The following is an 18162-nucleotide window of genomic DNA, read 5'->3' as shown; positions in this document are numbered from 1 at the left end:
CAGCCATGATTTAAATGGCAGAGTGGCCTTGATGGGCCGAATGGCCTTACTGCCACTCCTGCGTCTTATGGTCTTCTGGACATAGAGCCCAAAGACAGAACAGTTGGACAGACAAAGGAGTGGATAACAGTCAGCCAAGAAGAATGAATAGCTAATAATGGTGACTCTTGGTGGCTAACAATGAGTTGTGTATGATAGCAGACCATGTGATAATAAAGCTGGGTGTGAGGGGTTGGGGTAAGGATACAGGAGAAAATTCCTCAAGTCCTAAAACCGTTGAACTCGATACAGTCCAGAAGGCTGCACAGATCCCGTGCAAAAAATGACGTTCGACTCAGAACAAGCTGGAAGAACATCGCCAAGCACTGCAATCCTGAAACAGACATGAGCCAGGATAGCTACTAACAGGGACTATTACTAGCTAACAATGGACTGTGTGTTATAGTCGACGTGTGATAACAAGGTCAAGGGTTGGGCTAAGGACATGGTTAAAGATACCACAAGCCCTAAAATTGCTGAACTCAATACTGAATTCAGGAGGCTGTTGAGTTCTCAACGAAAAATGAGGGGCTGTTCTTCAGATTCCTATTCATTCTCCTCAGCTGACCGTTATCCACTCCTCTGTGTTCTTCTCATTCTTTGGACTCTATCTGCACCTGTCATTTACTCTTTATCCCCTCCCCAGTTCGGTCTTCTGCAAAAATCTAACTTTTTCCAAGCTACCATCAGTTCTGAAGATGGGTCACTGGACCAGAAACGTTAACTCTGATGTCTCTCGACAGATGCTTCCAAACCTGCTGAGCTTTTCCAGCAATTTCTGTTTGATTTCCAACATCCCGAGTTCTTTTTGTTTCTGTTTGTTTTTAGTTATAAAACTAGTCTAACATCTGCCAGGGGATACTGCAGTTTATGAAAAAAGGTCACTGCTTTTCTTGAAAATTTTTGGCTCTCAAAAGAACCAACATGGAACTGTAAAGAGTAGACCATGTCCGACATATATCTCTTCACAGAGATTCTGAAGTAGCAAGTAGGAAAACGTCTTTGAGTGTTCTTTGCTAAAGCTGATGCTCACAGAATCAAAACCAAGTAACTGACCTGGTTCCGAAATTGATTGAATAGAAGGAGGCAGAGAAAAGAATAATGGGCAGATACTCTAACTGGTACAATGAGACTAGTAGTGACTCAGAAGCATCTGTGTGGGGTTCTAACTAAGTTGCTAATACAGAAAATAAATGAAGGGTTAGATTGTAAGGAGGTACGCTGAGCAGGAGCGAACACGGGACTGCTGAATTTGTGTGGTTGCGTTACCCAAAACACTACTCAGGTAGTGTCTCCCACCCATCCTCCTCCTCTAACCAAAACAAAAAGGTTCTGTGCGCCTGATTGGTAAGGTAACAAGTTTATTTTTTATCCTTTATTTTTTTAGGAGTCTCTTTGGGAATTTAGAATAATGGGAAAGGAGGTCAGGGCAGTTGAATGTTCCTCCTGCAGAACATGGGAGCTAAGGGTCACCACTAGTGTCCCTGCTAACTCCATCTGCGGGAAGTGCACCCAACTCCAGCTCCTTGAAAACCGCATTAGGGAACTGGAACTGGAGCTGGAGCTGGAGGAACTTCGGATCATTCGGGAGGCAGAGGGGTTATTGAGAGGAGTTACAGGGAGGTAGTCACTCCTCAGGTACAAGAAAAAGGCAGATGGGTTACGGTCAGGGGACGGAAAGGGAACCGGCAGGCAGTGCAGGGATCCCCTGTGGCCATTCCCCTCAACAATAAATATACCGTTTTGGATACTGTTGCGGGGGGGGGAACGACTTACCAGGGGAAAGCAGTGGGGCACAGGTGTCTGTACAGAGTCTGTCCCTGCTGCTCAGAAGGGAAGGGGGAAGAGGAGCAGAGCAGTAGACATTGGGGACTCCATAGTTAGGGGGACAGATAGGAGGCTCTGTGGGGACGAGAGACTCATGGTTGGTGTGTTGCCTCCCAGGTGCCAGGGTGCGTGATGTCTCTGATCGTGTTTTTGGAATCCTTAAGGGGGAGGGGGAGCAGCCCCAAGTCATGGTCCACATTAGCACCAACGACATGGGTCGGAAGAGAGATGAGGATTTAAGGCAGAAACTGAGGGAGCAAGGATGGAAGCTTAGAGCTAGGACGAATAGAGTTGTTGTCTCTGGTTTGTTGCCCGTGCCATGTGCTAGTGAGGCGAGGAATAGGGAGAGAGAGGAGTTAAACACGTGGCTACAGGGATGGTGCAGGAGGGAGGGTTTTGGATTCTTGGATAATTGGGGCTCTTTCTGGGGTAGGTGGGACCTCTACAAGCAAGATGGTCTTCACCTGAACTAGAGGGGTACCGATATCCTGGGGGGGAAATTTGCTAAGGCTATTCGGGTGGGTTTAAACTAATTCAGCAGGGGGATGGGAACCAAAATTGTAGTTCGAGTCTAGAAAAGGTTGAGAGTAGTGAGGTCCAAAATAAAGTTTCAGGGACGCAAGATGGCACCAGCAAGCAAGAAGTTGGTTTGAAGTGTGTCTACTTCAACGCCAGGAGCGTCCGAAATAAGGTGGGTGAACTTGTAGCATGGGTTAGTACCTGGGACTTCGATGTTGTGGCCATTTCGGAGACATGGATAGAGCAGGGACAGGAATGATTGTTGCAGGTTCTGGGATTTAGCTGTTTCAGTAAGAACAGAGAAGATGGTAAAGGGGAGGGGGAAAGAGGTGTGTCATTGTTGGTCAAGGACAGTATTACAGTTGCAGAAAAGATGTTTGGGGACTCGTCAACTGAGGTAGTATGGGCTGAGGTTAGAAACAGGAAAGGAGAGGTCACCCTGTTGGGACTTTTCTATAGGCCTCCGAATAGGTCCAGAGATGTAGAGGAAAGGATAGCAAAGATGATTCGCGATAGGAGTGACAGAGACAGGGTAGTTGTCATGGGGGACTTCAACTTTCCAAATATTGACTGGGAACATGATAGTTCAAGTACTATAGATAGGTCAGTTTTTGTCCAGTGTGTGCAGGAGGGCTTCCTGACGCAGTACGTAGACAGGCCAACAAGGGGCGAAGCCACATTAGATTTGGTACTGGGTAATGGGCCCAGCCAGGTGTTAGATTTGGAAGCAGGTGAGCACTTTGGTGATAGCGATCACAATTCTGTTATGTTTACTTTAGTGATGGAAGGGGATGGGTGTATACCACTGGGCAAGAGTTATAGCTGGGGGAAAGGCAATTACGATGAGATTAGGCAAGATTTAGGGAGCATAGGATGGGAAAGAAAACTGCAGGGGATGGGCACATTAGAAATATGGAGCCTAATCAAGGAAAAGCTCCTGTGTGTCCTAGATAAGTATGTACCTGTCAGGCAGGGAGGAAGCTGTAGAGTGCGGGAACCGTGGTTTACGAAGGAAGTGGAATCTCTGGTCAAGAGGAGGAAGGCAGCGGCTTACGTTAGGATGAGATGTGAAGGCTCAGTTAGGGCGCTGGAGGGCTACAAGGTAGCCAGGAAAGACCTAAAGAGAGAGCTCAGAAGAGCCAGGAGGAGACATGAGAAGTTGTTGGCAGATAGGATCAGGGTAAACCCTAAGGCTTTCTGTCGGTATTTAAGGAATAAGGAATAAAAGAATGACAGAACTAAGATTAGTCCCAATCAAGGATAGTAGTGGGAAGTTGTGTGTGGAGTCAGAGGAGATAGGGGAAGCACTAAATGAATATTTTTCGACAGTATTCACTCTAGAAAACGACAATGTTCTTGAGGAGAATACGGAGACACAGGCAACTAGACTAGATGGGATTGAGGTTCACAAGGAAGAGGTATTAGAAATCCTACAGAGTGTGAAGATAGGTAAGTCCCCTGGGCCAGATGAGGTTTATCCTAGGATCCTCTGGGAAGCCAGGGAGGAGATTGCCGAGCCTTTGGCATTGATCTTTAACTCGTCATTGTCTGCAGGAATAGTGCCAGATGACTGGAGAATAGCAAATGTGGTTCCCCTGTTCAAGAAGGGGAGTAGAGACAACCCTGGTAATTATAGATCAGTGAGCCTTACCTCAGTTGTTGGTAAAGTATTGGAAAAGGTTATAAGAAATAGGATTTATACTCATCTAGTAAAGAATAAATTGATTAGGGATAGTCAGCACTGTTTTGTGAAGGGTAGGTCGACCTCACAAACCTTATTGAATTCTTTGAGAAAGTGACCAAACAGGTAGATAAGAGTAAACCGGTTGATGTGGTGTATATGGATTTCAGCAAGGCGTTCGATAAGGTTCCCCACAGTAGGCTATTGTACAAAATGCAGAGGAATGGGATTGTGGGAGATATAGCAGTTTGTTATAAATGACCTGGATGAGGGCGTAGAAGGATGGGTTCGTAAATTTGCAGACGACACCCAAGGTCAGTGGAATTGTGGATAGTGACGAAGGATGCTGTAGGTTGCAGAGAGACATAGATAAGCTGCAGAGCTGGGCTGAGAGGTGGCAAATGGAGTTTAATGCGGACAAGTGTGAGGTGATGCACTCTGGTAGGAGTAACCGGAAGGGCTAATGGTAAGATTCTTGGTAGTCTGGATGAGCAGAGAGATCTCGGTGTCCATGTACACAGATCTTTGAAAGTTGCCACCCAGGTTGACAGGGCTGTTAAGAAGGCATACAGTGTTTTAGCTTTTATTAATAGAGGGATCAAGTTCCGGAACCAAGAGGTTATGCTGCAGCTGTACAAAACTCTGGTGCGGCCGCGCTTGGAGTATGACGTACAGTTCTGGTCACCGCATTATAAGAATGCTGTGGAAGCTTTGGAAAGGGTGCAGAGGAGATTTACTAGGATGTTGCCTGGTATGGAGGGAAAGTCTTACGAGCAAAGGCTGAGGGACTTGAGGCTGTTTTCATGAGAGAAGAAGGTTGAGAGGTGACTTAATTGAAACATATAAAATAATCAGAGGGTTAGATAGGGTGGATAAGGAGATCCTTTTTCCTAGGATGGTGACGGCGAGCACGAGGGGGCTTAGCTTTAAATTGAGGGGTGAAAGATATAGGACAGATGTCAGAGGTAGTTTCTTTACTCAGAGAGTAGTAAGGGAATGGAACGCTTTGCCTGCAACGGTAGTAGTTTCGCCAACTTTAGGTACATTTAAGTCATCATTGGACAAGCATACGGACGTACATAGAAAAGTGTAGGTTAGATGTGCTTCAAATCAGTATGACAAGTCGGCACAACATCGAGGGCTGAAGGGCCTGTACTGTGCTGTAATGGTCTATGTTTTATGATAGCCTGCCATTTATCAACACTTGCCAAATACATTAGCGTAGGTGACATTGTTAATGAATGTAAAACTACAAATTATGAAGAAATGGCGAGGGATTACATGAATGGATAAAGTATAGATTTGAATGTATAAATATAAATTCAACTATTTTGAACTGAAAAAGTTGTTCATTCTAAATGGTGAAAACAAAAGACGACTGGGATACAGGCATGTTTAGAATCATAGAATATTAAAATTCCATGTCCAGAAAATCATCAAAAAGGCAAATGTAATGTCACATTTCCTTTCCAGAGGACTAGAATCAAAGGGGTGGAAAATTATGCTTCAACTGTACAACACCTTGATCACACCACACCTGGATTACTGCGGGCAATTCTTGACATGAGTCATTGCAAATCTTTCTACTGTGACCCTATTTCAAGACTTGCAAACTGTTAGGACACCTCAGTGAACACGTATGGGGGTTTAAAGGGCTAGACTGACCTGTGAAACAGGGTGGAAATTTGGGTGAGAGAGATACGGATGTGAGACCTGGTAAGAAAGGGATAAGGCCACCAAGTAAAGGTGCTCGTTTGAGCAGAAGCACAGCCATACGACTCGGTCCAAGTGTCATGATCGGCGTTCACTATTCCAAAATGTCAGCTGTGACCCGACTTGGGCCCCCAAACCCCATTGTCGTGAAGTGTATATCTTGACTTGGTGGGAAGCAAAGCCCAAATTCTGAGGATTACATTAAAAGGAGAGAATACACCATCTCCTATTGGATTCTTCGCAATTTAGAAGTTTACAGGGAGAGTAAAACTTGATGAACTCTTCTTTAATGTGGAACAGACTATATTGTCTTGGAGAGTCTATTTCACTTAGGTGAGGAATCTAGGACTAAGGCCATAGTGAAAAAAAGTCAGACCTCTGAGGCCCAAACTGAGTAAACAATTCTTCAAAGGGTGTTAAAAACTTAGATTTCACTTTCACAAACATCAATTGATGCCAAATCCATAGTTAATTTTGAAACTAAGATTTTTGTTAGCTAATAGAGTCAAAGCATATCAGGCAAAGGTGAAAATTAGTTTGATTTGCCATGATTTATCAGTACAATTGTACAGAGATTTAGTGAGACTACGCCTGAAATAGATTGTACAGTTTTGGTCTCGATGGCATTCCCTCTATGTCAAGTATACAATAAAAAAGCGTACCAAAGAGATTACTGGAATGGCTAGATTGTGCCAGACGGAGAAATTCTTGAGACTGGATCTGTATTCACTCAAGTTTAGAAGAGAAAAAGGTGATCTCATTGAAACATATGGAATTTTATCTGAGCTCCATTGGGTAAACGAACAAAAGCTGTTTCCCATGGTTAGGAATTAAGAACCACAGCACAGAATCCCAAAATAAAGGGTCAGTATTATAGGACTGAGATGAGGAGGAATTCTTTCACTCAGAAGGCAGTAAATTTTTGGAATTTTTGACCCAGTGGCTGTAGAAACTCAATCATTGAGCATTTTCAAGGTAAGAATTTCTAGAAATTCAAACCAGAAAGGAATAGGAGGACATTGTAGGAAAGTGGCATTGGGTAAGGAGCAGGTCATAAGAGCCAAATGGCCGATTCCAGTTCCAATTTCCTCTGCTCCCAACAGACATAGAAACATCAAAACAGGAGCAGGTCGTTTAGCCATTCAAGTTTGCCCACCATGCATTATGCTCATGGCTGATCAACCAATCAATAGCCTGTTCCCACTTTCCCTCTATCCTTTGGTCCCTTTCGCCCCAAGTGCTATATTCAACTCTTTCTTGCTATGTTTTGACCAACTGCTTTCTATGGTTCACCACTCTGGGTGAAGACATTTCTCCTTATCTCGGTCCAAAATGGCTTATCCTATAATCTTAAATTGCAACCCTTGGTACTGAACTCCCCTTCCATTGGCAACATCCATCCTGCATCAAACTTGTCAGTCCTTTCCAAACTTTATAAATTTCTGAGATCTCCTCTCATTCTGCCTAATTCTCGTCAATTCAAATCTTTCCTCATATCAGACAGCAGCCTGGTGTACCTTTGCTGCATTCCCTCTGCAGCAACAGCGTCCTTCCTCAGATGAGGAGATGAAAACTGCATATAAAATATTCAACATGTGGTCCCACCAAAGACCTGTATAATTGCAGTAAAGCAACCCTGCTGCTACACCCAAGCCCTCTCACTGTGAAGACCAACATATTATTGGCATTCCACACCCGTACATCTCAGATGTCCTCGTTTTTCAAGGACCGCAACCTCCCCACCCGCAGCGGTCAAGAATGCCCTCGACCCTGTCTCCAGCATTTCCCGCAACTCATCCCTCACACCCCATCCAAGCAATTACAACCAAAAAAAATCCCCCTCATCCTCACATACCACCCCACCAACCTCTGGATACAACGCATCATCCTCCGACACTTCGACCATCTGCAATCGGACCCCACCACCAAAGACATTTTACCCTCCCTACCCTTGTCTGCTTTCCAGAGGGATCACTCTCTCCATGACTCCCTTGTCCACTCCACACTTCCCTCCATCCCTACCACACACAGCACTTTTCCCTTGAACCGCAGGAAGTGCTACACCTGCCCCCACACATCCTCCCTCACCCCCATCCCAGGCCCCAAGACGACTTTCCACATTAAGCAGATGTTCACCTGCACATCTGCCAATGTGGTACACAGCATCCACTGTACCCCTTGTGGCCTCCTCCACATCGGGGAATCCAAATAGAGGCTCGCGGACCGCTTTGCAGAACACGTATGCAGGGTTTGCAATCAACAACTGCACCTCCCAGTCGCGAACCATTTCAACTCCCCCTCCCATTCCTCAGATGACATGTTCATCCTGGGCCTCCTGCAGTGCCACAACGATGCCACCTGAAGGTCACAAGAACAGCAACTCATATTCCGCTTGGGAACCCTGCAGCCTAATGATATCAATGTAGATTTCACAAACTTCAAAATATCCCCTTCCCCACCGCATCCCAAAACCAGCCCAGCTCATTCCCGCCTCCCTAACCTGTTTTTCCTCTCACCTATCCCCTCCTCCCACCTCAAGCCACAACCCCATTTCCTACCTACTAACCTCATCCTGCCCCCCCGTGACCTGTCCGTCCTCCCTGGACTAACCTTTCTTCTCCCAACCTCCCCACCTACACTCACCTCTACTGGCTCCATCCCCACCTCTTTGACCTGTCTATCTCCTCTCCACCTATCTTCTCCTCTATCTTCCTCCCCCTCTCTCCCTGTTTATTTCAGAACCCTCTTCCCCTCCCCCATTTCTGTTGAAGGGTCTAGGCCTGAAACGTCAGCTTTCCTGCTCCGAAGATGCTGTTTAGCCGGCTGCGTTCATCCAGCTCTACGCCTTGTTATCTCGGTTTCTCCAGCATCTGCAGTTCCTATTATCTCTGATCCTGTTGGCCTTATTTTACTGCCTGCTGCACTAGCATGCTTCCCTTCAGCAACTGGTATAAAAGGACACCAAGACCTCACTGTACACACTCCTCTCTCAATTTATAGCAATGCTAATAATAAGCTGCCTTCCTCTTGTTACGAAAGTGGATAACATCACATTTTTCCACATAACACTGCTTCTTACATATAGTTGCCCAATCAGTTTCTCCAAATCCCACTAAACATCTTTGTATCCTCCTCAGAGTTCACCCTCACACCCAGCTTTTTGTCTTCTTCAAATATGGAGAGATTACATTTATTTCCCTCATCAAAATTATTAATACGTGTTGTGAACAGTTGGGGTCCTAACACTGATCCCTGCAGCACCCAACTACACTTTGTTAGCCATTCAGAAAATGATGCATTTATTCCCAGTCTTTGTTGGCTGTCTGTCAAACAGTTTTCTATCCATCTCAAAACACTACCCCCAATTCCATGCACTTTAATGTACTAATACCTTATGTTGGCTTTATCAAAAGCCTTCTGAAGGTCCAAACAAACCAAATCCACTAGCTCCACATTAAACCTAGCAGTAAAATCCTCAAGAATTCCAGTGGTTTATCAAGCTCGATCTAATTTTCTTCAGCCCATGCCAAATCTGTCCAATCCTGCTATTGGTTTCCAAGTGCTGTGCTCTTAATTTTTTTTATACTGACTGGCATCTTCCCCCACTACCAACAAAGACTGACTGGTTTATAATTCCAGGCTTTCTCTCTTCCTCCCCTTTTAAATCAAGGGGTTACCTTAAGAACTGTTCCAGAGTCTACTGAATCTTGGAAGATGAGCACAATGCATCCACTATGTCTCAGGCCACTGCCCTTAAAGATTCTGGGATGTAGATCATCAGGCCCTGGACGCTTAACTGACTTCAGTCCTATCAATTTCCCCAGCACCATTTCCCTTAATAATGAATTCCTTTAGTTCCTCCCTCTCACTAAACCTTGTGTTCCTTGGCAGTTATTTGTGTCCTCCATTGTGAACACAGAACCAGTATGTATTTAGTTGGTCAGCCACTCTTTATTCCCCGTTTAACGCTTCTCTGCTTCAGATTAGAGAGGTACCTACATTTATGTTCACTCATCTTTTTCTCTTCACAAACCTATAAAAACCTTCAAGATAACAAAGTGTGGAGCTGGATGAACACAGCAGGCCAAGCAGCATCTTAGCAGCACAAAAGCTGCTTGGCCTGCTGTGTTCATCCAGCTCCACACTTCGTTACCTCGGATTTTCCAGCATGTGCAGTTTCCATTAGCTCTTATAAAAACTTTTAGTTAGTTTTTATATTCACTGCAAGCTTACTCTTGTAATCTATTTTCCCTTTCTTAAATCAATCTGTTTGCCCTCTCTTGCTGAATTCTAAACTGTTTCCAATCCTCAGGAGTGCTGTTTGTTCTGGTAAATTTGTATGCTTCTTCTTTGGATCTAGTATTATCTCCAATTTCCCTAGTAAGCTATTGTTTTTCCCATTCTACTTTTGCATTAGACAAGAATAAACAATTATTGCAGTTCACCCCTGCACTCTGGATGTTTGCCATTGCGTTTCCACCTTCTCTTTCAGAAATGTTCCTTAACCTATCACAGCCAGCTTGCACCTCATACTGCTGCAGTTTGTGCATTTAGATTCAGGACCATAGTTTCAGCATCAAATACATCACTCTCCAGCTTGATGAGGAATTTTATTCTATTATGGTCACTCATTCCCAAAGGGGCTCTCACAACCAGACTGACAACTATTTCATTCTCATGACACAATAACCAGTTTAGGATGGCTTGTTCCCTCGCTGGTCCATCCCATATAGTCTCCAGAATTTCTCCTCAACAATACTGTTACTAATTTGATTTGCCTATTCTATTAGCAGATTAGAATCACTCATAATTGCAAACATTCCTTAATTGCATGTGTCCCTAATTTGCTGTTTAATGCAATTCCAAACATCAAACTAGAGTTTTGGGATCAAAATATGATCTCAACTAATGTTTTTTGCTCCTTGGTGTTTCTCAGCTCTACCCACACAGATTCTACATCAATGGAGCTAATATCATTCCTCACAATTGTGTTAACTTGCTCTTTAACCAGCAATGCAACTCCATCGCATTTTCCCTTCTCTCTTCCCTTTCTGAATACTGAATATCCCCGAACATTCAGCTCCTCGCTCTGGTCACCCAACAGCCATGTCCCCGTAATCTTATCTATATTGTACCTGTTTTCATCTATTTGCACAATTAATTCATCCATTTTATTTCAAATGCACCATTATTGGGAACTAAGCATTAAGGCTTTTTTTAAAAACATTATTTGTCCTGTTTCCATGACAGGCTAAATGGTCTGCTACTTTTTCCAATAAACTCTTAAATACAACTTCACCTGAAGATGTCACTCTTTATCCCTACCTTTTTTCACCATTTTGTCCATTTTTCAACTCAGTGAAAGCACTGCTGTCTAGTTCAGCCTTAGTTACACTCATAGATCACTAAATATCAATGCTTAGGTGTCCAAATTCCCACCCAGTTGATGACAGACCCTTCTGTGCATGTTTAGGCTGTTCCATTTACATACATGGCTTAATACAGTTAAACAGTTGGGTGCAATAATAGGACAGGACTAAAAGCCAACTGAAATAACCAAAGAATTGTGGATACTGAAGGCCTGAAACAAACAAAGTCAGACATTGCTGGAAAAACTTAGCAGGTCTGGCAGCATTTGTGCAGGGAAAACCGAGTGACCCTTCTTCGGAACTTACAGTCTAAGTTTATGACTTGAAATCCGATTATTGCAAAACATGCAACAGATTTCGATAAAACTACTGACCTTTTGGCTAACACTGCATGATCTATGCAATTGACTTAATTGCCTTGTTGTAAACAATTACGAGAAACTAGCAACTTAAAATTGTTCCTATTTCAGCACTAAACAGGAATTACGGAATTACTGTTGTGAAGGATGTGAGAATACTCTAGTAGAAAGGTAACCTAAAGTTGAGGCCAAGACAGGTTGTAAAAACAGTTTTTAGCTATACTGGACAGTGCATGCTTCACTCTTGAGGATCAACATTTGCCAAGCATTAAAAAAATTCACAGGCAAGAAAGTAAGATAATCAAAACACGACAGCTGTGGTCATTGACTCATGTCCTTTGCCAATACAAATCACTGTGTATATATCTCCAGCTTCCTTGCTTTGTCTACTCAGCAAGGGCTGTAACCTATCTCAACAGATGTTTTAGTACACTTTGTAACTTTTTGAGCTACCTTTTGCTTTTAACGTTATTTTTACAAAGTGGCATCCATTTGCAAGAAAACAAAATTCCAAATACGTTCCCTTGGGCTAAATATTTCTTGATCGTTCCAAGCTCTCCAATGTCAGATGAAAGTACTGTTGTATTTACATGATTTGAATCTACTGCAACAATGCAGGAACACAGACTTCCTCTTTCAACCACAGTCCAAACTAGACCTTATCACAAACAGCAGCAGCACAGTAACTACTTCCTTTTCACGTTCACCCACGTTCCAGGGAGAAGCCATTTGCTGAACCAATGAACTGTCAACTTGGCTAACTGTGGTAGTCTAAGTCAGATAGCTCTAGTGCACACAGCCACACAACAGAGGTTTGAATTTACAATCCAGGCTGCTGCGAGATGCAGCATTGAGGGAGCAGTGTGTGGTCACAGTTGGCATCTTTCAAATACTTGGAGCAACATAAGCACAAGCAATCTCATGCAATATTGCACAATACTCAATAAAAAGAGAACCTTCCTGAGCTTCTGGTTAAAACCCTCCCCTCAAAAATATAATTATAAGTAAATTAGCCTTCAAACTCACTGCCCCATTGAGAGGAATTGCTGATCAAAAACAACTAGCACCTACGTAAAAATAGTCATTACACTTCAGTGAAACAGATGGAGAGATTTTGCTCTGATCAGTCCCTGCATAAATGCAAAGACAGTCTCTTCGGATCATAATCCAGAGAATATATTCAAATTCAACTACTGAATTTTATTTTTTTGAACTCTCATATAAAGTGAAAGAAACCACAAAACTGTCTGGTTCTAAGAATTCAGTAAGCTCACGAATGGCTTTTGGAGAAGTGAACATGGCATACTTATTCTGCCTGGCAATGTGTGACCTCAGAAACTCTTAAGATGACTGACTCTTAACTGCTCTCAATTGTGTCAACTAACTTCTCAGATCAAGTAAACATTGATAATAAATGTCATTCTCATCAGTGACAGCTATAACCCAAACTTCTAAATAATAGTTTAAAAAGATGTATGACATAAAAGTACAAACATCTTTGTGAAATTGTGAATATTACAAAAAGATCACTAAATAAAATTATTACTGATCCCTGCTGAAACTTAAGAGTCTATGAGCTGACACAAACATAAAATTACTATTGAACCCAGACTGAGAATTTCCATGCACTGTTCGTTATCCCCATCTATTTAGCTGAATTGACCTTCCACTAAAAGACTATGCTCTCTCTTGTTGAATCCCATCTCACTATATAAATGTCATTTGTATAGGGGCTCTTCTGAGAAAGTGGTAGTATTTCTTCCTCTCAGTCAGATGGCCCAAGTCAAGTCCCACCATCTCCCACAGGTGTTTCATGAATAGCTTGATTGAAAATACCTATTAATGTCAATTATTGTTTAATGACGGAAAATATCTAAAGGAGCTCAACAAAAAAACACAAAAGGAAATATTAGGACACTGAAGAAATAGGTTTCAAAGAAATTCTTAAGGAGGTCAGAGAGTGTTACAAAGGAAATATCAGGCCTTCAGTGCCCTGCTGCCTGTTAACGAGTTAAAATTGCCCTGAATTGATAGATACAGAATTGGAAGGTTGTAAACTTTGAGGGCATTGCAGAGTTAAGGAGCAGGTAGCAATGGAGAATGCGAAAACCATGAGAATATTAAAACTGAGGTAATTTCATACCAAGAACTGTCACAGGATAAAGCCAAAGGAGTAACAGGATCAAATAAGAGATCTGAGTCAAATCTTCCTCCCCAGAATTCCCTTGCCAATAGTTACAACCCCACTCCCAATAATCAAGTGCCTATCAAAACCTCATGTCAAGCAACTCACCACCTTGAACATTGTGTTCTAATGGTATGGAAGAAAAAGGCAGCCGCATGTACTATCTACAGAGTGCACAGCAGCAACCCAAAGTTCTCCTTCAACAGCATCTTCCCAACCCACAAATACCTAGTATTAGGGCATCAGACATACAGGAACACCACTTTTATGTTCCCCTCTGACCCACACATCATCCTAACTTGAACTTGTATCTTTGAATCTTCACTGTCATCAGATCAAAGAAATGGAATTCTCATCCCAACAGCACTGTGGGTGAATCTACACCACACAGATTGCAGAAAATCAAGAAGTTCATTACCACCTTCTCATGGGTACTTAGGAACAGGCAATGAGTAGTACCCTCACTGGTGGCACTCACATCCAATTACCAAAATTAAAAAAACCCAAATGATAGCATACACCAAATGTTCCCAAATGATCAAACCTATTTCTTACTATCAACCAAGTATCCATACTGTCAGAAACAAATCTTCTTTGTTGAATATACCTTCCATTGTTCAGATCATCTTCAATTACACTAGATTTTTCATCCCCACATCTCCTTCCATTGCATCACTGTTTGTTGGCCAAAATATTTAGTCTGCCCCAGCTGTGAACTCCAGGCATCTCTGGCCCTGGCTCAGCTTTCTCTCCCCCTCATTTACTGTTTCCTCATATAAGAACACGAACCTAGGAGGAGGAGGAAAGCAATTCAACCCCTTAAGCCTGATGTACCATTTAATTAACATTCAATTCTATGGGCCAGGTGCGTGAAAGTGGAACTCGTGTGGATTTAGAGTAGTTTTTGTCAGTGCAGACTCAATGGGCTGTAGTGTATGACTCTATAATTCTATCATTAGACTCTTAATTCGAGTTTTTTTTGGCCTCATTATATGTCAGAGCTAGTGGTCAAATGAAGGAGAAGAGAACCCACCGTATATACACAATGTGCAAACAGAAACGGATGCTCAGCCAATTGGGCTATGCTTTTCGAGTCTCCTTCCATCTTGTCTCATCAAATCTGTTTTATCATCTTCTATTCTCTTCTCTCTCATACACTTGACCAGTTAAACACAGCCTTAGTATTTACTTTGATCGCTCCATCTGACAGCAATTTCCACAATTTCATGAGTTTTCCACCATCAAGTTTCCTCTTAAGTTTCACCTAAATTTCTTGGTGACTCTCATATTGTCTCTTCCCACAAGAGGAAACATGTTCTCGGTAATCACTTGCTTAAAACCTTTCCAAAGATGTCCATTAATTCACCCCCTAGCCATCTTAAGAAAGAAAAGGACCAAGCCCTACAATCCTTTCTCAATACCTATGGGATTTCTGGTACCATCTTTCTAAATATTTTCAGTACCCTCAGCATTGCTTCAATATCTTTTTTTATAACATGGGAAGCCGAACCAAAGGTGGTATAAATGTGATGCAGTCAAAATCTAAATCATAGCTTCACTATTTTCCAAATCCATCCCTCTAAAAACTGGGCATTTTTAGTGGTTTTGCTGACCCTCTGCAGATTGAGTAATTGATGTATTCGTACTTTGATATTCCTTTGTTCTTGCATCTTAACAAAACTCAAATTCCAAGTAATTGTTGCTTTCCTATTTCTCCAACCAAAATGTATTTCTTAACATTTATATGCAGTAATTTCATTCATCAATTACGTGTTCATTCTGCAAGTTGATTTGGAGATCATTTATGTGACTCATCTGCAATATGATTTGTCTGACCCTGAGCACCCAACACATTGCTTGCATTTCTGCCCTCACTTTTCCCCTCAATCCCAAGACTACAACAGGATTCCCTTTGTCCTCCCTTTCCACCAACCACCAACCCCCCCAAAAGTTTCCACATTCAAAAGGATCATTCTCCACCTTTACTGCCACTTCTAGCTGGATGCCTCCACCAATTATTCCCTTCCCATCTCATTTCAACACTCCAAAGAGCACGTTCCTTCCACAACACCTTAGTCCACCTCTATCATCCCAACATCTCATTCTCTCCCCTCCCCCAATAACACCTTCTTATATAATCACAGAATGTGTGACTCTTGTCCCTTTAACTCTTCCCTTGTCCAAGGCCTACATACTCAATCCAAGTGAAACAATGATTTACTTAGACCTCTTTCAATGTAGTCTTCTTGCATCCACTGATGATGTAGTTGTCTCAACACTGGGGACCACAAGTGCAGAATGGGTCACCACTTTTGCAAAATACCTCTGCTAAGTCTACATGAATAAACCCTGACTTTCCAATTGCTTGCCATTTCATTACACCACTACAGACTATTGCTCAAATTTGTGTTTTTGGCCTGTTGTGTTCGAGTGGAGTCAAACACTAGCTGGGAGGAACAGCGGTACCTCATTTTATGTTGAGGCCCTTTAAAGCTTTTGGACACAACATTGAGTAGAAGAACTTCAGACCAGGCAACTATATTTTAACATGTTAATATTATTTCCTCATTCCAATGTCCCCATTCTTCTGCTATCCGTCAATATCTGCATTGTTTTTATTTATTGTTTTACATTCGGTCAGCTTTGCTTTTATTTGAATTCAAACTTTGTTTCCATCCCTTATTTGGTATGTATCTTAATCAATTGCCTTGTTTTCTCCACAACCATTAGCACTCCCTTTGTCTTTTGTTCATTTGTGATCCACTGGAGATCCATGGATCTCCAATCTCCCCAAAACTTTCCCCGATCTTAACTAGAACCTTTATTCCACTTGTCCCTCTCTACTTTTCAGTCGCAAAAAACACAGATCTCTTCCACTTCTCTTCAGCTCTGAAGAAGTCATTTAACTTGAAACATCAACTCTGCTTCCCTCTCCAAAGATGCCGCCAGACTGAGTTAAATTTCAGATTGTCAGCTTCCATGATATTTTGCTTTTATATTACTGTAAATTTATATATTGCATTTCTACTTTGTTGCAGAGCTCCTCAGCATTGAATATTAACCACATTAATTTACAATCACCCAGAAGACTAGACATTGCATTTTTGTTTCCAAAGTCTAAACTATTGATCTATGTTGTGAACATCAGTGATTGTTGTAGAGAATCAATTCCCACATACTGCCCAATTGGAAAAACTACCCATAACTCTCGCACTCTGCTTTCCATTTTGAAGCATGCTGGCCATCCATCTGCCACTTGTCCTTGACTCCACATTCACTGATCTTAATCACTGTCCTATTATGAGCATCATATCAAAGGCCTTCAGAAAATCCAAGTAAGTTACATCTACTACACCGGCACTGCAAATCCTCTGTTACCTTTTCAAAAAAATTCAATAAAGGTTTGTCAGGTACAACTGTCCCTTTTTGCTTGTTCCTTATTGTATTTCTCATTTCCAGGTGTTCTGATTCCTTCCTTCAATAAGTTTTTTTTATATGAACTATCACAAATATAATATTGACTGATTTATAAATTACTGGATATGTTCTGCCTCTATTCTTAAATATAGGAATTACAACCAACAATCCAGCAGCAAAATCTTTTCTCAAAAATAACAGGAGTAGTAGTAATGTCCTTGCTGGGTCTTCGATACATACTTTTAGATGTACAACGTCTGGATCTGGAGTTTTATCTCCCTTAAGTTTACCATTTTAATTTTAGTGTGAACTTCTTTCGTTTTGAACCATCATCCAGAAGATAGGAAGAACTAGCTGTAGTATTTCATATTTTATGTCACTGAGAATAAGTAAGTTCGTTTTTTTTCCTCGCATATTGTGAATCAATGGAACTATTAACTGGTGGGTGCACTTTGACCCATCAGTATTATCTTCTCCTTTACAAGCAGCAGTGGTATCTTACAAGTAAGGGAGGCTGTAAACTTAATGTTGGATTGCTATGCTATTCCCCTATTTTATCAAGTTGTAAACTGTGACCTAGAGTTAGAAGCCTGGGAGTAACGATGAGAGCTGGTGAATGAAGGCACAATCCATTTGCCCCTGCCTCGTTTACCTGTAGCTGCCGTTCCCTCAAAGCCCTCAGCCGCTCCTTCCGCCTGAGCGCCTCCTCCTGCAGCTTCCCAGCTCCATCCGCCATCTTCCGGCTGCCCAGCGCCTACAATTCCCAGCAGCCCTCACACAAGGCGTAACCAGCCAATCAAAAGACGACCGGCCAGAACCGACATGAGAGCACGGACTGGACCATCGAGTGTATCGATTCGCCCCATGCTGGACTCTTTACCAGCGTTCTCAAACATCTTATCGTTAAAATAAGTGAGGAACACAAGATAATGGCTAAACGTAGGTTATCCATGAAATAATTCACTCATATACTTATCTAGCAAGAAACTTCACATTCTAATGTGGTTGTAAGCTTTACAGGAAATCAACACTAAAACTTACTCATAGGTACCA

The 18162-nt window shown here is 42.3% G+C and overlaps 1 protein-coding gene across 2 annotated transcripts in view; it reads right to left on the bottom strand.

Annotated features, from left to right (window-relative positions):
- Window positions 1-17877, bottom strand: part of ccdc12 (coiled-coil domain containing 12) — an 87049-nt gene extending 69172 nt beyond the window's left edge. The window contains exon 1 of one of the 2 annotated variants that reach the window (XM_048529943.2): window positions 17762-17877. In XM_048529943.2, coding sequence (XP_048385900.1) covers window positions 17762-17845 — 84 coding nt within the window. In that variant the 5' untranslated portion in view covers window positions 17846-17877. The remainder of the gene's footprint in view (window positions 1-17761) is intronic. The other variant, XM_048529942.2, reaches the window with a different exon arrangement.
- Window positions 17878-18162: the final 285 nt, after the last annotated feature.

The sequence above is a fragment of the Stegostoma tigrinum genome, chromosome 5 (assembly GCF_030684315.1).
Source record: "Stegostoma tigrinum isolate sSteTig4 chromosome 5, sSteTig4.hap1, whole genome shotgun sequence".
Taxonomy (NCBI): domain Eukaryota; kingdom Metazoa; phylum Chordata; class Chondrichthyes; order Orectolobiformes; family Stegostomatidae; genus Stegostoma; species Stegostoma tigrinum.
Note: the sequence above shows the minus strand (reverse complement) of the source record. Positions and strands in the feature narration are given on the sequence as shown.